Source organism: Boleophthalmus pectinirostris, unplaced genomic scaffold (assembly GCF_026225935.1).
Source record: "Boleophthalmus pectinirostris isolate CB_2022bp ecotype Guang Dong unplaced genomic scaffold, ASM2622593v1 HiC_scaffold_14, whole genome shotgun sequence".
In the NCBI taxonomy this organism is placed as follows: Eukaryota; Metazoa; Chordata; class Actinopteri; order Gobiiformes; family Gobiidae; genus Boleophthalmus; species Boleophthalmus pectinirostris.
The window spans coordinates 33,680,014-33,701,260 of NW_026571047.1; the positions used below are offsets into that span (position 1 = coordinate 33,680,014).

The following is a 21,247-nucleotide window of genomic DNA, read 5'->3' on the forward strand; positions in this document are numbered from 1 at the left end:
TTTAAAACCACTTGTAATTGAATAAATGTAAAGTCGAGCTGTTTAAAGTCACACTGCGGAACATTCCAGACGTTCCACCAGAAAATACATGTTACAGTTTTGACATAAAAGATAAAAAGCAGGACACACTTTTCCTGTTTCATAATTAGCCTTTTATTTCCTCGTTGTCAGTCACAGTGCTGCTGCTGCTGCTTAAATTATCACAATAAATACAAGTTTCCAGTTTAAATACAGACGTTTGAATATAACTTAAGACTTTCGGAGCTTATTTCTCTTCTTACGTTACCGTTTATAATCTCTGTTCATGTTTCATTAAAGTGTTTGTCGTTTAAAGTCGCTTCAGGGACTTGGATCTGCTACGGCGGCTGTGATTGGTTAGTGTCGGTCACGTGACTTCAGACGCAGACAGGAAGTGAAGCGGGTTTGGGCTCAAAATGGAAGACGACGAAAAAACAAAATGGAGGACGATGTAAACAAACCCAAAATCCAGTCGGAAAAAGAATCCGTTTAATCTGAATCTGGGACCTGCTTTAGTCCTGCTTTAGTCCTGCTTTAGTCCTGCTTTAGTCCTGCTTTAGTCCTGCTTTAGTTCTGGTTTAGTTCTGGTTTAGTTCTTGTTTAGTCCTGCTTTAGTCCTGATTCTTAAATCCCTAGTTTAGTCTTAGTTCCAGTCTTGTTTTAAGATCTAGTCCTGGTTTAGTCCAGATTCAGTCCGGGTCTAGTCCTGGTTTGGTCCTAATTTAATCCTGATTTAGTCCTGCTCTAGTCTTGGTCTAATCCTGGTTTAGTCCTAGTCTAGTCCTGGTTCAGTCCTGGTTTAGTCCTGGTTTAGTCCTAGTCTAGTCCTGGTTTAGTCCTGGTTTAGTCCTGGTTTAGTCCTAGTCTAGTCCTGGTTTAGTCCTGGTTTAGTCCTAGTCTAGTCCTGGTTCAGTCCTGGTTTAGTCCTGGTTTAGTCCTAGTCTAGTCTAGTTAGTCCTAGTCTAGTCTAGTCCTAGTCTAGTCCTGAGTCCTGTTTAGTCCTGGTTTAGTCTAGTCTAGTCTAGTTAGTCCTGGTTCAGTTGGTTTAGTCCTGGTTAGTCCTGGTTTAGTCCTGGTTTAGTCTGGTTTTCTGTTTAGTCCTGGTTTAGTCCTGGTTAGTCCTAGTCTAGTCCTGGTTTAGTCCTGGTTTAGTCCTGGTTTAGTTCTGGTTTAGTCCTGGTTTAGTCCTGGTCTATTTTAAATACTTCTGAACATTTCCTGTAGTTTTTTCTTTTTTCCGTGTTAAACTTCCTGAATCTTCCTGATGATCCTCGGTTCATTTTCCAAACGTTTTTTTCTTTTTTAATTGTGACTCTTTCGTTAAATCTTCGGCTCTTTTGTCTTAATTAACACGATTTCAGTTCAATATTTTTACTAATTAAACAGAAACAAACTCAGATTCTGTGGATTTTGTTTCTCATTAAAACTTTTTAAAGCCAATTTGTACGAAAAACTTTACATAGATTAAAAACGGAACAAATCGCTTCATTTCCACGAGCTCCAGGTCCCTGCCACACGAGACCTGGTTTAGACCTGGTTTAGACCTGGTTTAGACCTGGTTTAGTCCTGGTTTAGTCCTGGTTTAGTCCTGGTTTAGTCCTGGTTTAGTCCTGGTTTAGACCTGGTTTAGACCTGGTTTAGACCTGGTTTAGACCTGGTTTAGTCCTGGTTTAGACCTGGTTTAGTCCTGGTTTAGACCTGGTTTAGTCCTGGTTTAGACCTGTGTCAGACTTGGTTTCTTGGTTTACTAGTTAAGTCCTGGTTTAGTTCTGGTTAAGTTCAGTTCTTCTAGACTTGGTTTAGTCTTTCCTGGTTTATATCTTGGTTTAGTCCTCATTTGGTCCTGGTTCAGTCCTGGTTCAGTCCTGGTTCAGTCCTGGTACAGTCCTGGTTCAGTCCTGGTTCAGTCCTGGTCCAGATTTAGTTTAGTCCTTTTGTAAATAACAGATTTTTTGGAGGAACTTTTCTTTTTCAGTTCGTTTCTCGACATTTAGAGATTTTTTAGTTTTAGTTTTTTTAACCCAAACCACAAACAAACTGGGTCACTTCCTGTCAGCGTCCGCCTACATTTCCCAGAAGTCATTGCACATGGTTTTAGCTGAAATAAACTGCGTTAGCTTTAGCGTGGTTAGCTCAGGCCGTCCGTTTTCCATTGGATTGCATTAGGGTCGCGCGCTCAGTGAGTCTTTGGTTTGGGAAGACGGGAAAACGACGGCGACGGACAGGAAGGGGCGGGGCTCGGCTTGGCTCTGCTTCCCGGCGAGTGGGCGGGGCCGCGCTTGGAGGCGGGGCCCGAGGAGGAGGCGGCGGCTCTGAAGGGGGAGGAGCCGGGGAACATGAAGAGGCGGAGCTTGGAGGGGAGAGGACTGCGTTTCCCATGGTCCTCTGCGGCGGGGGGGGGAGGGGCAGGGAGAGGGGCGGGGCTTCAGAGGCAGACGGGCTTCCTGATTGGACGGAGCGGCTGTGGATCAGTGGGTCCTGGAGACTCTGATCGGGCTGAAGTATCGCAGACTGAAACGACACAAAACACAAAGTTAAGTCCTGGTTTAGTTCTGGTTAAGTCCTAGTTTAGTCTGGGTTTAGACCTGGTTTAGACCTGGTTTAGACCTAGTTTAGTCTGGGTTTAGACCTGGTTTAGACCTAGTTTAGTCCTGGTTTAGACCTGGTTTAGACCTAGTTTAGACCTAGTTTAGTCTGGGTTTAGACCTGGTTTAGACCTAGGCAAGTCCTAGTTTAGTTCTAGGGTTAAACCTGTTTTAGACCTTGGTAAGTCCTGGTTTAGTTCTGGCTAAGGCCAAGTTTAGTTTTGGTCTAAATCTGGTTTAGACCTGGTTTACGGTAATTAGGGTGAAGTCCTAGATTAGTTCTGGTTTAGTTCTGGCTATGGTCAAGTTTAGACCTGGTTTAGACCTAGTTTAGTCTTGGGCAAGACCTGGTTTAGACCTGGTTTAGACCTGGTTTAGTCTACGTCCAGAACTAAACTAGGATTTGCCCAAGTCTAAACAAGGTCTAAAAGTAGACCATACTAGGTCTAGGTTTAGACCTAGGCTTGGGCAAGTCCTAGTTTAGTTCTAGAGTTAGACCTGGTTTAGACCTAGTTTAATCTTGATCTAGACCTGGTTTAGGGTAAGTAGGTTAAGCCCTAGTTTAGTTTTGGTTTAGGCCTAGTTTAGTCTGGGGTTAGGCCTGGTTAAGTCCTGATTTAATTCTAGTTTAGACCAAGTTTAGTCTTAGTTTAGACCTGGGTAAGTCCTAGTCTAGTTCTAGGGTTAGACCTGGTTTAGACCTAGTTTAGATATTGGTCTGGTCCTCGTTTGGTCTTTATTTAGTCCTGGTTTAATTCTGATTAAGTCTAGCTCATTTAGACTTGGTTTAGTCCTGGTTTAGTCCAATTTTTTGACCTTTATTTAGTCCTGATTCAACTACATCTTTCTGTAATTCATCCTCAAGCTCATGTTATTATTATTAAAGCTGCAAATGGAACTTTAGTGCTCGTTTCCATGGAGATGTGAGTGTTTTTCAATGGAAGGAACACACAGGGGAGGGCATCTGACACACAGGGGGGGAAGTTTTGTCATCGATTAGAGTCAGATTTTTGTTCTTTTTCATCCTTCCTCTGGTTTAAATAACGATTTCTTTTTGCTTCGTCTCATTTACAAACTGTAGAATTTGTTTTGGGGTAAATGTAAAACGGAGGCCGCAGAGAGACGCCGCTGTCAGGATTCTGAGGAGACGTGTGTGAGAGGTGGAGATTTATAACGAGACAAATCTGCTCCAAACGTGACCGGAATCAAAAACACGACTAATAACAGAAGAGAGACTCACGCAGAGCGACAGAGACACCTGCTGGACGCACGAGGAACTGCAGGTGAAAACTGAAAATGATCTCGTGAATTATTTTCCCCCACGTTTTTACGTTTGGATTGGATTAAAAAAATGTAGTTAAGAACTGGTGGTGAGTTATATTTTTTGAGAAGTTGCAGTCCCAAAAATAGTGCTACAGTGTCAGCAGAAATATGAAATAAAGTAAATAAAAAATTGGGAAAAGAATGTCAAAGTCTCATCTTGTCTCATTTTCATAGATCCAAACTCGTGTCTCGTCTCATAGTCTCATCGACTACTGACACAAAACAAAAAATAAATCAGGAGAATCCAAGTGAACTTATTTTTAAAAAGACGGTTTCATTAAAAAGTCTGAGCTAAAACAAATTAAACAACAGAATAAACAGATAATTTGACATAAAAGTGACTGATTCTACTTTCTACAGCTCAAATCTTATTGTATTAAATAGAAAAAATAAAAAAAATAAAATAAATCTCCCCACTACTCTAAAGAAAATGTATGCATGATTATTTTTTTATTTTTTTAAATAATACTTTTTTAAATTTTCTTTAATCACTTATGGCCTCTTGTTCCTCTACTGTATTGTCTACACAGTATTTTTATTTATTTATTTTTTATTGTTCTAATAGGCGCTTTGTAAAGAAACATTATTATTAAAATTATTATTATATCATATTATTATATTTTATATATTTTATTTACACAGCACTTTCCTAAACATTCAAAGACGCTGTACAACAAATACAATTTTAAAAGTAAAGTCCAAATATTGAGCAAATTAAATAGTTCAGCTTTTATACACTGAATGATAAGTTAATGGTGTACACGTGATGTGTACTTTTGTGTATATTTGTATTTGTGTGTATGTACAGTCTGTATATTAGGGTGAATCATGTCAGAAATTCAACTTGTACCTAATTTTTAAATGTGACAAAACCAGTTAACAGAAAATCTCTGGAATATTTGCTCAATTTAATAAAATCTACTGGGTCCACCAAGACTCAAAAGTTCAATCCAAAAGGCGTCCATAAGTCTCAGTTTTTCTCAAATAACTTTAAAAATACTGCATTTAGACCCGTGGTGTCAATGAAAGATGAATAGAAATGTTGCTGTTGTGCATCTTTTGGTACTTTTGGTAATTTCATATCTTCTATCTTCATCATTTTCTAAGATATAACAATTTTCTCAAGATTTTGAGTGTTTTTTTTTTTTTATTAACCAAAATCCACAAAGGCCAAAGATGAAATGAGAGACAAAGTTTCAAGTCCTAGAAGGTCAAGGGCCTAGAATTACCAAAAGAAATGACACTTTTGCCATATCTGAAAAAACTAATGATGACAGAGACATAAAACTGATACCAAATGATTCAGAATGTCCATATTTATATTCAACTTCCTCTGATTCTATTGGGCACATTTATTATTTTTGATGTTATTAAAGAAAAACGTCTGCAGGCACTAAACTCCAGAGGCTTGTGGAATTTCTCATGGAACTTTACTTTGGCAAGTGCAAAAAATTGATACTAGGTACAGATTGATTTTCAAAAATGTTTCAAAAAGTTGGACAAATGATGCTCCCTAATGTTTGTATGTATTTATGTATGTGTATATATATAATAATATTCTGTATGTCCTCGTATTTATTTATTTACTGACTTTTTATTTATATTTATTTCTCTCTTTTCCTTATATTTATTTTATTTACCTATTACTTTATATAAATACATTATTATTATTATTATTATTATTATTACTATTATTTATGTATTTTTTATATATATATATTTTTTTATTATTATTATTTATTTTATTTTTATTTTTCTGGAGACGACGGGCGAATAATGGGAGGAGGAAAAGGTCACATACACTTACTACTACTTTTTTTTTTTTTTTTCTGTGACATCTGCTTTATGTGCACAAAAAAACGAATTTAAAAAATAAAAGTTGATGCAGTGATGATTATCGAGGAGCCGTTTGACCTTGTGAAGTTTTTGATCCAAACTCGAGAGAGAAAAAAAACTTTCCTGTTTATTTCAGGAAATTATAAAAAACCCCTGTGAGAATTTCACCGTTAATTCAGGAGATTAAAAACCACCGAGGCTGCAGATTTTAACTTTAGCTTTTAATGTACGAAGAGAAAATCCTGTTCTAATCCTTTTGTGATTTATCTGAAACACGACCGAGTGCAGAGGGACCTGACACACACAGAGGGACCTGACACACACAGAGGGACCTGACACACACAGAGGGACCTGACACACGCGAGAGGGACCTGACACACGCAGAGGGACCTGACACACACAGAGGGACCTGACACACACAGAGGGACCTGACACACGCGAGAGGGACCTGACACACGCAGAGGGACCTGACACACGCAGAGGGACCTGACACACACAGAGGGACCTGACACACGAGAGGGACCTGACACACCGGGGACCTGACACACGCGAGGGACCTGACACACACGAGAGGGACCTGACACACGCGAGAGGGACCTGACACACGCGAGAGGGACCTGACACACGCGAGAGGGACCTGACACACGCGAGGAGGGAGGGACCTGACACACGCGAGGGGGGACCTGACACACGCGAGAGGGGCCTGACACACGCGAGAGGGACCTGACACACGCGAGAGGGGCCTGACACACGCGAGAGGGGCCTGACACACATGAGAGGGACCTGACACACGCGAGAGGGACCTGACACACGCGAGAGGGACCTGACACACACGAGAGGGACCTGACACACACGGGGGGGGAACCTGACACACATGAGAGGGACCTGACACACGCGAGAGGGACCTGACACACGCGAGAGGGACCTGACACACACGGAGGGGACCTGACACACACGGGGGGGGACCTGACACACACGAGGGACCTGACACACACGGGGATGACACTGACACACGAGGGACCTGACACAACACGGGGGGGGGGACTGACACACGCAGAGAGGACCTGACACACGCGAGAGGGACCTGACACACGCGAGAGGACCTGACACACACAGGGAGGACCTGACCACACAGAGGGACCTGACACACACGGAGGGAGGGACCTGACACACACGGGGAGGGACCTGACACACACGCAGAGGGACTGACACACACGGGGAGGGACCTGACACACGGGGAGGACCTGACACACACACACACAGAGGGACCTGACACACACGGGAGGGACCTGACACACACGGGAGGGACCTGACACACGCGAGAGGGACCTGACACACGCAGAGGGACCTGACACACGCAGAGGACCTGACACACGAGGGACCTGACAAACACGAGGGACCTGACACACACAGAGGGACCTGACACACAGAGGGACCTGACACACACAGGGACCTGACACGAGAGGGACCTGACACACACAGGGGACCTGACACACACAGAGGACCTGACACACACGAGGAGGGACCTGACACACACGGGAGGGACCTGACACACACAGAGGGACCTGACACACACAGAGGGACCTGACACACACGGGAGGACCTGACACCACGGAGAGGGCCTGACACACGCGAGAGGGACCTGACACACGCGAGAGGGACCTGACACACGCGAGAGGGACCTGACACACACACATGAGGGACCTGACACACGCGAGAGGGCCTGACACACACGGGAGGGACCTGACACACACGGGAGGACCTGACACACGAGGGACCTGACACACGCGAGAGGGACCTGACACACACAGAGGGACCTGACACACGCGAGAGGGACCTGACACACACGGGGAGGGACTGACACACACGGGGAGGACCTGACACACACAGAGGGACCTGACACACACGAGGGACCTGACACACACGGGGAGGGACCTGAACACACAGGGGAGAGGGACCTGACACACACGAGGGACCTGACACACACAGAGGGACCTGACACACACGGGGGGACCTGACACACGCGGGGGGGACCTGACACACGCGAACCTGACACACCGCTGACACACACGGGGGGACCTGACACACACGGGGGACCTGACACACACGAGAGGGACCTGACACACACGGGGGGGGACCTGACACACGGAGGGGACCTGACACACGCGAGAGACCTGACCACGCGAGAGGGACCTGACACACACAGGGAGGGACCTGACACACAGAGAGGGACCTGACACACCAGGGACGAACCTGACACACGCGAGAGGGACCTGACACACGCAGAGAGGACCTGACACACACAGAGGGACCTGACACACGCGAGAGGGACCTGACACACACCTGCACACACAGAGGACCTGACACACACGGGGACTGACACACACGGGGAGGGACCTGACACACACGGGGAGGGACCTGACACCACACCTGGAGGGACCTGACACACACAGAGGGACCTGACACACACGAGAGGACCTGACACACACAGGGGAGGGACCTGACACACACAGAGGGACCTGACACACACGGGACCTGACACACACAGAGGGACCTGACACACACGAGAGGGACCTGACACACACAGAGGGACCTGACACACACAGAGGAGGGACCTGACACACACGAGACCGGAGGGACCTGACACACACGAGGGACTGGGGACCTGACACACACAGAGGGACCTGACACACACGGGGGACCTGACACACACGAGGACCTGGGAGGGAACCTGACACACACNATAAGTCTCAGTTTTTCTCAAATAACTTTAAAAATACTGCATTTAGACCCGTGGTGTCAATGAAAGATGAATAGAAATGTTGCTGTTGTGCATCTTTTGGTACTTTTGGTAATTTCATATCTTCTATCTTCATCATTTTCTAAGATATAACAATTTTCTCAAGATTTTGAGTGTTTTTTTTTTTTTATTAACCAAAATCCACAAAGGCCAAAGATGAAATGAGAGACAAAGTTTCAAGTCCTAGAAGGTCAAGGGCCTAGAATTACCAAAAGAAATGACACTTTTGCCATATCTGAAAAAACTAATGATGACAGAGACATAAAACTGATACCAAATGATTCAGAATGTCCATATTTATATTCAACTTCCTCTGATTCTATTGGGCACATTTATTATTTTTGATGTTATTAAAGAAAAACGTCTGCAGGCACTAAACTCCAGAGGCTTGTGGAATTTCTCATGGAACTTTACTTTGGCAAGTGCAAAAAATTGATACTAGGTACAGATTGATTTTCAAAAATGTTTCAAAAAGTTGGACAAATGATGCTCCCTAATGTTTGTATGTATTTATGTATGTGTATATATATAATAATATTCTGTATGTCCTCGTATTTATTTATTTACTGACTTTTTATTTATATTTATTTCTCTCTTTTCCTTATATTTATTTTATTTACCTATTACTTTATATAAATACATTATTATTATTATTACTATTATTTATGTATTTATTATATATATATTTTTTTATTATTATTATTTATTTATTTTTATTTTTCTGGAGACGACGGGCGAATAATGGGAGGAGGAAAAGGTCACATACACTTACTACTACTTTTTTTTTTTTTTTTCTGTGACATCTGCTTTATGTGCACAAAAAACGAATTTAAAAAATAAAGTTGATGCAGTGATGATTATCGAGGAGCCGTTTGACCTTGTGAAGTTTTTGATCCAAACTCGAGAGAGAAAAAAAACTTTCCTGTTTATTTCAGGAAATTATAAAAACCCCTGTGAGAATTTCACCGTTAATTCAGGAGATTAAAAACCACCGAGGCTGCAGATTTTAACTTTAGCTTTTAATGTACGAAGAGAAAATCCTGTTCTAATCCTTTTGTGATTTATCTGAAACACGACCGAGTGCAGAGGGACCTGACACACACAGAGGGACCTGACACTGACACACACACACACGAGAGGACCTGACACACGCAGAGAGGGACCTGACACACGAGGGACCTGACACACGAGGGACCTGACACACGCGAGGGAGACACACGGGACCTGACACACACACGAGGAGGGACCTGACACACTGACACACGAGAGGGAGGGACCTGACACACACGGGGGGGGACCTGACACACGCGACGCGAGAGGGACCTGACACACGCCTGAGAGGGACCTGACACACGCGAGAGGGACCTGACACACGCCTGACACACGAGAGGAACCTGACACACGCGAGGAGACACACACGAGAGGACCTTGACACACGCGCAAAGGTGACACAGCGGAGCCTGAAAAGCGCGAGAGGGACCTGACAACAACAGCAAGAGGGACCTGAACAACACAGGGGGGGGGACTGACAACACGCAGAGGGACCTGACACACACGAGAGGGACCTGACCACACGAGAGGGACCTGACACACGCGAGAGGACCTACACACCACACGGAAGGGACCTGACACCAAGAAGGGACCTGACACCACGCAGAGGGACCTGACACATTGTTTCAATCCGTCTCAATGCAACAAAATCAATATTGACTACATATATGGCATCCACAGCGCATTTTTTTATGAGTTGTACTCCTAGAGATCATATCCAATGATTTCACACAAAGACATTTATCTATTAAAATTTACACGCGAGGAATGGGATCGTATGACAGCGAGTTTTCTTAGGATGCTTTTCTGGGTATTCTGAAGTTTCAGTTTTCCCACTATGATACTGATATTTCTTTCATTACAAATCTGACCCAAGAGGGACCTGACACATAAGGAATTTAAAATTGTAGTTCTAGACCTATTAGGGAGTCGAATACTACACAGAAGTCGAACACAAGGATAAGACGCGTAAACTCGGTGACTCTATGGATGGCTCACCTAGACATGCGATCAATCAAGGGGTAAGAGTTTGCTATCGATCTATCTACTCCCACGAAGTCATGTAAAGCCATCAAAGAAACGAACAGAAAAAACTAGAGCCACGTACGAGGGAGGCGCTAGTCCTGACAACTAAAGTCACTGCGGTCATATGAGTTGACTAGGGGACCTGAACTGCAACAAGACAATGAATTGCAACTAGTTTCAAATAACATTCATTTTCTTGCTCATCTTAAAGGGCCCATCATATACACTATTTTCTGATATATGTTATGTTTTTTTCATCATCAAAACATAGGGAGTTGTGGTTTGTTTTCTCACGCACGTACGACACGAAGGTTTATGAAAACACAAGGCACCCTGAGCCACACAACTTGGGACGGTGAGGGTTAACTTTCTCGACATCAACACACAAGAAAGAGGAGAACATATAGATCAGCGAGCGAGCACACTCGAGTAAAGGGAGCAACTTAAAACAGTAAAAGGGTGACATCACAAGGTGAAACCGACGACGGAGAGTGTTGTAGAGCGTGATGCGAGATAGTACACAACAACTAATGAAGTGTTACTACAAAATGTGTATTCACGCAAGCGATTGACACACCAGGCGATGGTATCTCGTAGAGCGAGCGTACCAAGCGGGATGATGAGAAGATTAGAAACATAATAAATAACACACTAATAGGATGTTCCATTTGATTCAAATAATACCATTAATCTCACAGTTTAATAGTCAGAGTCAAACGCCGATCGGAGTGAGGAGTGGATGTGGTGGAAGATGTGGTGGATGTGGTGGAATGTGGTGGATGAGGTGATGTGGTGGACGTGGTGGTGGACGTGGTGGACGTGGTGGATGTGGTGGATGTGGTGATGTGGTGGACGGTGGATGTGGTGGATGTGGTGTGGTGGATGTGGTGGTTTGATGTGGTGGTGAGTGGAGTGTGGTGGACGTGGTGGACGTGGTGGATGTGGTGGTATGTGGTGGATGTGGTGGGGTGGGGTGGGTGGATGTGTGGATGGTGGTGTGGTGTGGTGGATGGTGGATGGGTGGAGTTGGTGGACGTGTGGATGTGGTGGATGTGGTGGTGGAGTGGTGATGTGGTGGATGTGGTGGAATGGGTGTGTGGGTGGATGTGGTGGATGTGGTGGATGTGGTGGAATGTGGTGGATGTGGTGGGTGGATGTGGTGGATGTGTGGATGAGGTGGATGTGGTGGATGTGGTGGCGTGGTGGACTGGGTGGAATGTGGTGGATGTGGTGGAGGTGGTGGATGTGGTGGACGTGGTGGATGTGGTGGATGTGGTGGATGTGTGGTGGGTGTGGTGGATGTGGGTGGATGTGGTGGACGTGGTGGTGGATGGGTGGATGGTGGATGTGGTGGATGTGGTGGATGTGGTGGATGTGGTGGATGTGGTGGATGTGGTGGACGTGGTGGATGTGGTGGATGTGGTGGATGATGTGGTGGATGTGGTGGATGAGGTGGATGTGGTGGATGTGGTGGATGTGGTGGATGTGGTGGATGTGGTGGATGTGGTGGATGGTGGTGGATGTGGTGATGTGGTGGATGTGGATGGGTGGATGTGGTGTGGTGGACGTGGTGGTGGTGGATGTGGTGGATGTGGTGGATGAGGTGGATGTGGTGGATGTGGTGGATGTGGTGGATGTGGTGGATGTGTGGACGTGGTGGTGGATGTGTGGATGTGTGGACGTGTGGTGTGGATGTGGTGGATGTGGTGGGTGGATGTGGTGGATTGGATGTGGGTGGATGTGGTGGATGTGGTGGATGTGGTGGATGTGGTGGATGTGGTGGATGTGGTGGATGTGCTGAGGTCAGTACCAGGCCTGGTCAGTGAAGTAGTGCACGAGCTTCTCCACTCCTGCAGGGGGCGCACACACAGAGACACACAGACACAGGGACAGCAGTGGAAGAGCTCAGGTTAGAGACACGGTTTAATTTGACACAAACGTTTTTAAAAAGGTTAAAAAAAAGAGTTTTAAAAAGTAAATTAAATTGTTATTAGTTGTGTTAAAAAGCAGGAAAAGGGAAAACACAGGGAGAAAAAAGGAAGTAGGAAAAAGTAGTCCTGGTTTAGTTCTAGGGGCCGTCCACACCACGTTTTTGGGTCAAAATGGAGAAGTTTTGGTCTTTCGTCCACACGGAGCCGGTGTTTCAGGTCGACGAAAACTGAGTTTTTTGAGAACAGGTTCCAGACGAAGAAATGAGACAAACAAACCACAGCTTTTAGAAAACAACAACGTCACGATCCCGTCATCACCAGCGAGAGACGCCCACAGCCAAAAACTGACCTCTACACACGCAAGAGTGTCGTTGACATGTGACAGGTGTGTGTGACAGGTGTGTGTGACAGGTGTGTGTGACAGGTGTGTGTGACAGGTGTCGCCCACGGAGCCGCGTCCATCACCCAACAACGATAACTAGAGACGGGCGTCCATGAAAATGTATTAATCGATTCAATTAATCCTTAACGTTTTTATATAATAAGTATCATCATTATTATTACTACTACTTAGGGACGGGCATAGTTAATCAATTAATCGATAATTGATCATTAAGAATTTCATGGATTCTGATCATTTTAATGTACAAACTGAATGTATGTGTGTGTGTCGTGACCAAACAGGTGTGTACATGTGTCTCTGCATCAGAAGGAGCGACACACAAACAGTGGGTCAGTCTGTAACGAACCGAAGCACAAATGTGGATTTAACCAGGATTTGTAGAAGAAATTCCACACTTTCCGTTGCGTTGGGACAAGTGTGAGTCCATGTGCACAGTGGATAAAGCAGCACATATGTTTCTGTGTCCAGTGGGAAAAAGTTTTTCCAGGTGAGAGTCGCTCAATGTGGATGACGAGGCCCCGCCCCCCTCCCCCCGTACGCTGTCCTGGTTTTGACAAACACAAATCTGGTCACACTGACCTGTATTCACCTGAGTCATGTCTTTTAATCCAATTAGTGCAGATAGTAATAATAATGATGATCATTTTAATACAAAAACGTTCATGATTCATCGATAATCGATCATTTATTCTTCTGACGATCGATTAAAAACATTTCATCGAATGCCCGTCTCTACTATTACTAATCTGCATCAATAAATTCAACTTTACGACATATAAACATAACGACTCTAGATCCACATCAGCTGTTTGACATTATAATGTGTTTAATTCAGTTTTGTTCAAATCTCACAGAAACAAAACTTAAAACCACATCACTAATTTACATAAACTAAGTGAAGATAAAACTCCAGCTCTTGTGTCGCTGATGTGGTTCAACTTGTGTTGGACTCAGTGGAATATGAGTGTTCTCTCTGTGTCAGAGGGGTGTTCTCCTGTGTGTCAGAGGGGTGTTCTCTCTGTGACAGAGGGGTGTTCTCTCTGTGTCAGAGGGGTGTTCTCTCTGTGTCAGAGGGGTGTTCTCTCTGTGACAGAGGGGTGTTCTCTCTCTGTGTCAGAGGGGTGTTCTCTCTGTGTCAGAGGGGTGTTCTCTCTGTGTGTCAGAGGGGTGTTCTCTCTCTGTGTCAGAGGGGTGTTTCTCTCTGTGTCAGAGGGGTGTTCTCTCTGTGTCAGAGGGGTGTTCTCTCTGTGTCAGAGGGGTGTTCTCTCTGTGTCAGAGGGGTGTTCTCTCTGTGTCTGTGTGACAGAGGGGTGTTCTCTCTGTGTCAGAGGGTGTTCTCTCTGTGTCAGAGGGGTGTTTCTCTCTGTGTGTCAGAGGGGTGTTCTCTCTCTGTGACAGAGGGGTGTTCTCTCTGTGTCAGAGGGGTGTTCTCTCTGTGACAGAGGGGTGTTCTCTCTGTGTGTCAGAGGGGTGTTCTCTCTGTGTCAGAGGGGTGTTCTCTCTGTGTCAGAGGGGTGTTCTCTCTGTGTCAGAGGGTGTCTCTCTGTGTCAGAGGGGTGTTCTCTCTGTGTCAGAGGGGTGTGTCTCTCTGTGTGTCAGAGGGGTGTTTCTCTCTGTGACAGAGGGGTGTTCTCTCTCTGTGTCAGAGGGGTGTTCTCTCTGTGACAGAGGGGTGTTCTCTCTCTGTGTCAGAGGGGTGTTCTCTCTGTGTCAGAGGGGTGTTCTCTCTCTGTGTCAGAGGGGTGTTCTCTCTGTGTGTCAGAGGGGTGTTCTCTCTGTGTCAGAGGGGTGTTTCTCTGTGTCAGAGGGGTGTTCTCTCTGTGTGACAGAGGGGTGTTCTCTCTCTGTGTCAGAGGGGTGTTCTCTCTGTGTCAGAGGGTGTTCTCTCTGTGTCAGAGGGGTGTTCTCTCTGTGTGTCAGAGGGGTGTTTCTCTCTGTGACAGAGGGGTGTTCTCTCTGTGACAGAGGGTGTTCTCTCTCTGTGTCAGAGGGGTGTTCTCTCTGTGTCAGAGGGGTGTTCTCTCTGTGTGTGACAGAGGGGTGTTCTCTCTGTGTCAGAGGGGTGTTCTCTCTGTGTCAGAGGGGTGTTCTCTCTGTGTGACAGAGGGGTGTTCTCTCTGTGTCAGAGGGGTGTTCTCTCTGTGTCAGAGGGGTGTTCTCTCTCTGTGTCAGAGGGGTGTTCTCTCTGTGTCAGAGGGGTGTTCTCTCTGTGACAGAGGGGTGTTCTCTCTGTGTCAGAGGGGTGTTCTCTCTGTGTCAGAGGGGTGTTCTCTCTGTGTCAGAGGGGTGTTCTCTCTGTGTCAGAGGGTGTTCTCTCTGTGTCAGAGGGGTGTTCTCTCTGTGTGTCAGAGGGGTGTTCTCTCTGTGTCAGAGGGGTGTTCTCTCTGTGTCAGAGGGTGTTCTCTCTGTGTCAGAGGGGTGTTCTCTCTGTGTCAGAGGGGTGTTCTCTCTGTGTCAGAGGGGTGTTCTCTCTGTGTCAGAGGGGTGTTCTCTCTGTGACAGAGGGGTGTTCTCTCTGTGTCAGAGGGTGTTCTCTCTGTGTGTCAGAGGGGTGTTCTCTCTGTGTCAGAGGGGTGTTCTCTCTGTGACAGAGGGGTGTTCTCTCTGTGTGACAGAGGGTGTGTTCTCTCTGTGTCTCTCTGACAGAGGGGTGTTCTCTCTGTGTCAGAGGGGTGTTCTCTCTTGTGAGAGGGTGTTCTCTCTGTGTGACAGAGGGGTGTTCTCTCTGTGTCAGAGGGGTGTTCTCTCTGTGTGACAGAGGGGTGTTCTCTCTGTGACAGAGGGGTGTCTCTCTCTGTGACAGAGGGTGTTCTCTGTGACAGAGGGGTGTCTCTCTGTGTCAGAGGGGTGTTCTCTCTGTGACAGAGGGGTGTTCTCTCTGTGTCAGAGGGTGTTCTCTCTGTGTCAGAGGGGTGTTCTCTCTGTGACAGAGGGTGTTCTCTCTGTGACAGAGGGGTGTCTCTCTCTGTGACAGAGGGGTGTTCTCTCTGTGACAGAGGGGTGTTCTCTCTGTGTCAGAGGGGTGTTCTCTCTGTGTCAGAGGGGTGTTCTCTCTGTGTCAGAGGGGTGTTCTCTCTGTGACAGAGGGGTGTTCTCTCTGTGACAGAGGGGTGTTCTCTCTGTGTCAGAGGGGTGTTCTCTCTGTGACAGAGGGGTGTTCTCTCTCTGTGTCAGAGGGGTGTTCTCTCTGTGACAGAGGGTGTTCTCTCTGTGACAGAGGGGTCTCTCTCTGTGACAGAGGGGTGTTCTCTCTGTGACAGAGGGGTTTCTCTCTGTGACAGAGGGTTGTTCTCTCTGTGTCAGAGGGGTGTTCTCTCTGTGTCAGAGGGGTGTTCTCTCTGTGACAGAGGGTGTTCTCTCTGTGACAGAGGGGTGTTCTCTCTGTGTCAGAGGGGTGTTCTCTCTGTGTCAGAGGGGTGTTCTCTCTGTGTGACAGAGGGGTGTTCTCTCTGTGTGACAGAGGGGTGTTCTCTCTCTGTGTCAGAGGGGTGTTCTCTCTGTGTGACAGAGGGGTGTTCTCTCTGTGTCAGAGGGGTGTTCTCTCTGTGTCAGAGGGGTGTTCTCTCTCTGTGACAGAGGGGTGTTCTCTCTGTGTCAGAGGGGTGTTCTCTCTGTGTGTCAGAGGGGTGTTCTCTCTGTGTCAGAGGGTGTGTTCTCTCTGTGACAGAGGGTGTTCTCTCTGTGTCAGAGGGGTGTTCTCTCTGTGTGTCAGAGGGGTGTTCTCTCTGTGTCAGAGGGGTGTTCTCTCTGTGTCAGAGGGGTGTTCTCTCTGTGTGACAGAGGGGTGTTCTCTCTGTGTGTGTTCAGAGGGGTGTTCTCTCTGTGACAGAGGGGTGTTCTCTCTGTGTGACAGAGGGTGTTCTCTCTGTGACAGAGGGGTGTTCTCTCTGTGTCAGAGGGGTGTTCTCTCTGTGTCAGAGGGTGTTTCTCTCTCTGTGTCAGAGGGGTGTTCTCTCTGTGTGACAGAGGGGTGTTCTCTCTGTGTCAGAGGGGTGTTCTCTCTGTGTCAGAGGGGTGTTCTCTCTGTGACAGAGGGTGTTCTCTCTGTGTCAGAGGGTTGTTCTCTCTGTCACTTATGTTCAACTTCTGCCAAACAAAATGTTGATATTTCTGGGAAACATCTAAAATCAGCTAAATTACCTTAAAGTTTAAAAAATGATGATGGGATTTGCATTATTAAATATGATGATGATTGTTACAGCGCCACACACAGGTGCAGCAGGAGAAGCACATCGTTTTCACTCCGGACGAGAACATTTACTGATCCGACTCGTGTGGGGACGGGAGCTTTTTTCAGCTCACAAAAAAAAAATATCCAGGAGCGTCGTCGTGTGGACGTAGCCCTAGTCTAGACCTCGTTCAGTCCTGGTCTAGTCCTGGTTCAGTCCTGGTCCAGTCCTGGTCCAGTCCTGGTTTAGTCCTGGTCTAGTCCTGGTTCAGTCCTGGTCTAGTCCTGGTCTAGTCCTGGTTCAGTCCTGGTCAGTCCTGGTTCAGTCCTGGTTTAGACTCACGTTTGTGGGCGTAGTCCTGGTTTAGTCCTGGTTTAGTTCTCGGTCTAAAGGGACTGGATCTCTGGTACTGCCAGGGAGGAGAGAGGAAGAGGAGAGGAGGAGCAGCCTGAGGTTCAGAGGAAGAAGAAGAAGAAGAGAGAAAAAGAGAGAAACAGAGAGAGAGAGAAACAGAGAGAGGAGACAAAAATATATAGAGAGAGACAGACACAAAAGAGAGAGAAAGAGAGAAAGACACACAAAAAGAGACAGAAGGAGGAGACAGAAAGAGAAAGCGAGACACAGAGAGAAAGAGACAGAGGAGAGACAAAAATATATACAGAGACAGAGAAACAGAGAGAGAGACAGAGAGAAAGAGACTCACAAAGAGGGAGAGACACACACAGAGAAAAAGAGACAGAGACAGAGAAAGAGACACAAAGAGAGAAACAGAGTGAGAGGCACAAAAGAGAAAGAGAGAAACACAAAGAAAGAGCAGCACAAACAGAGAGAGAGAAAGAGAGAAACAGAGAGACATAAGTTTAAACAAAGACAGGTTTTATAGAAAAGCTCAGTGAGGAAACATGGGAGGAAAGAGTCCAGAACCTTCTATTTTCTTCTATTTTCTTCTATTTTTGTTGTATTTTTGACACTTTAACAACATAAATCATCATTCTTCCTTGAGCTGTGAGTAAATGTTTGTGTTTCAGACAAAAAGAGAAAAACAGGACGCAGCGTTTGAGTTTCAGATCATTTTTTAAAATATTAAAAGAAGAATTGAAATGTTGTTGTTGTTGCAGTTGAGGCAGTGGCCTGTAGGGGGAGCACTTGTCCTGTGTTTTTGGCCTTTTTCAAGTCGATCTGTTCAAATAAAACTCTGCACGTTGTTTTTAGTGTAAGTCCATAAATATCCTGAAGAACTGCTGTGTCTGTGCTTCTCTCTAAAGATGATAATCCTGTTTTAAATGTTTTTTTTTATTGTTTTGACACTTTACCGTGTTCCAGGGCGTCTGGGATGCGACGCTCTCCGTCTCTTTCTCTCTGGTCTGAGTCTGGACCTCGGTCGTCTCCACGTCCCCACAGCGACACCTGCTGGACACTTCTGCTGCGTCGCTCTGTCCACACAACGGCTTATTTTTAGGATTTAACTTTAGTTTTAAAATCTGATATGGACAGTGTTGGAGTAACAGATTACATGTACCAGAGTAATCAGAGTACAAATGATGAGTAACTGTATTCAGTTACAGTTACAGTTTCAGTGAGAGGTAATTGGATTACAGTTACTTTGTTGAAATAAATGGATTAAACACAGAGGGATTTTACTGTTTTTGCATTTTGGGCTAAATCCCTTTTTTTTTTTTGGTAATTCCACACACTGCCTGAAACTAAACCAGGACTAAACCAGGACTAAACCAGGACTAAACCAGGTCTAAACCAGGTCTAAACCAGGACTAAACCAGGTCTAAACCAGGTCTAAACCAGGTAAACCAGGACTAAACCAGGTCTAAACCAGGACTAAACCAGGTCTAAACCAGGACTAAACCAGGACTAAACCAGGTCCTAAACCAGGTCTAAACCAGGTCTAAACCAGGACTAAACCAGGACTAAACCAGGACTAAACCAGGACTAAACCAGGTCTACTAAACCAGGACTAAACCAGGTAAACCAGGTAAACCAGGACTAAACCAGGAAACCAGTGTGGACTAAACCAGGACTAAACGGACTTAAACCAGGTCTAAACTTCCAGGTCTAAACCAGTTAAACCAGGTCTAAACCATCAATAAACCATATTTTAAATAATTTGGTTCAGTAAAGTTTGGACTTTTTATTTTCTTTTATCAGACAAAACTTCTTATGTGAAGATTTCCTCGTCTTTGTTTCTCTACAGCAAATCAAGTAATCCAAAGTAATCAGATTACATTACTCACTTTAAGTAATTTAATGGATTTCGTTACAAACTACATTTTGGTGTGAGTAATCTGTAATCTGTAGGGGATTACATTTGAAAAGTAAACTTCCCAACACTGGATAAAAACACGACGTGTATGAAAATATGTTTTAATCGAGTCATTTTCAAATGTGTAAAATATTCAGAGTTTTGTGTAAATGTTTGAAATACCAGCTGCTGTGAGAGCTGAGCGATGGTTCGGTCTCGACTCCTCACTTCCTCTCGGAGCTGAAGCACTTCCTGTAGCAGCACCTCCACCTGAACAGCAAAGCATCGTGGGAAATGGAGTTTAAACACTTCACGGCACAAAAAAGAGTCTAGACACTCCACCCAAACAGAACAGAACTGAGAACAGTGTAAAAGTCCTGGTCTAGTCCTGGTCTGGTCCTGGTCTGGTCCTGGTCTAGTCCTGGTCTGGTCCTGGTCTGGTCCTGGTCTGGTCCTGGTCTGGTCCTGGTCTGGTCCTGGTCTGGTCCTGGTCTGGTCCTGGTCTGGTCCTGGTCTGGTCCTGGTCTGGTCCCTGGTCTGGTCCTGGAGTCCTGGTCTGGTCCTGGTCTGGTCTGGTCCTGGTCTGGTCTAGTCCTGGTCTGGTCCTGGTCTGGTCCTGGTCCTGGTCCCTGGTCTGGTCCTGGTCCTGGTCTGGTCCTGGTCCTGGTCTAGTCCTGGTCTGGTCCTGGTAGTCCTGGTCTAGTCCTGGTCTGGTCCTGGTCTGGTCTGGTCTGGTCTAGTCCTGGTCTAGTCCTGGTCTAGTCCTGGTCTCTGGAGTCCTGGTCCCTGGTCTGGTCCTGGTAGTCCTGTGTCTGTGGTCAGTGTGTCTTCATCTGCATCGTCCTCCTGAAAAACACAAATTAAATCTGAATTATTTTAAATAAACCTGCACAGACAAAAACATTGTGCTCATTTTTACAGGAAACAGTTGTTTTTGTTTTTTTTGCTTAATTCCTTAATAATTTTCTAGTGGTGTGTGGGCTCGCCTCTCCACAGATCTGACCTGTAACTTTTCTTAGTGGTGTCACATGTTTGTCTCTGTGGAGATTTATTTCTTTGAAACATCTCAGGGAAATTAACATTTTAATTTCTCCAGAAAAGTTGCACAGTGCATCTTTATAGTTGCTATGGCAGACATGTCAAACTCAGGCCCGGGGGCCAAATCTGGCCCATGAGATCAAATCAAATCTGTATCAGACTATAGAGACATTTATTTATTTTAAATGTTATTATTTTATATATCTGTGTATATCTATAAATCTGTTTGTTCTGGATTCAGTGTTTAACCAAAACTATGATTAAACATTTAAGGTTTAACGTTACAGATCTGTACAGAAGAGAAAACATGCAGATAGTGTTGAAATATTTCACTAAATATTTAGTTTGACCACGACTTAGTCCCAGTTTTTAATTTTGGCCTTTGTGATTTTGAGTTTGACTCGTCTGTGCTGTGACGTCCTTTAGTCCACTTCAGTATAAAGAGACATTAAACTCCTGAAGTTTTACTCTGCCAAAAAAAACCCTCCAGAGTGGGCGGTGCCAGCGCGTTGGGGGGTGTGGGGCTCTGGAGCGATGATTGACAACCGGCCGACAGCCACAATAATCCAACACAGCCTGGACCACTGTGCTCCGAACAACACAACCATTAGTGCTCGGATCACACAGTGTCCCTTTTCTCCAGACACGGCGGGACATGGAGGTGCCCGGTGATGCCCGGTGATGCCCGGTGATGCCCGGTGATGCCCGGTGATGCCCGGTGATGCCCGGTGATGCCCGGTCGGGGCTGAGAGGAACTCCTCACGTCCCGCCCGTAGACGCCAGTGTCTGTGCTCGTCACGTAATAACCTGCATC

General features: G+C 45.8%; 1 protein-coding gene across 1 annotated transcript in view; it reads right to left on the reverse strand.

Annotated features, from left to right (window-relative positions):
• Positions 1–1,139: 1,139 nt before the first annotated feature.
• Positions 1,140–21,247, reverse strand: part of LOC110171950 (serine-rich coiled-coil domain-containing protein 2-like) — a 61,768-nt gene continuing 41,660 nt past the window's right edge. The window contains exons 11-14 of the mRNA XM_055149937.1: positions 20,182–20,241; positions 19,579–19,770; positions 18,455–18,574; positions 1,140–2,529 (exon numbers count right to left, since the gene is read on the reverse strand). Of these exons, the coding sequence (XP_055005912.1) occupies positions 2,152–2,529; positions 18,455–18,574; positions 19,579–19,770; positions 20,182–20,241 (750 nt within the window). The 3' untranslated portion in view covers positions 1,140–2,151. The remainder of the gene's footprint in view (positions 2,530–18,454; positions 18,575–19,578; positions 19,771–20,181; positions 20,242–21,247) is intronic.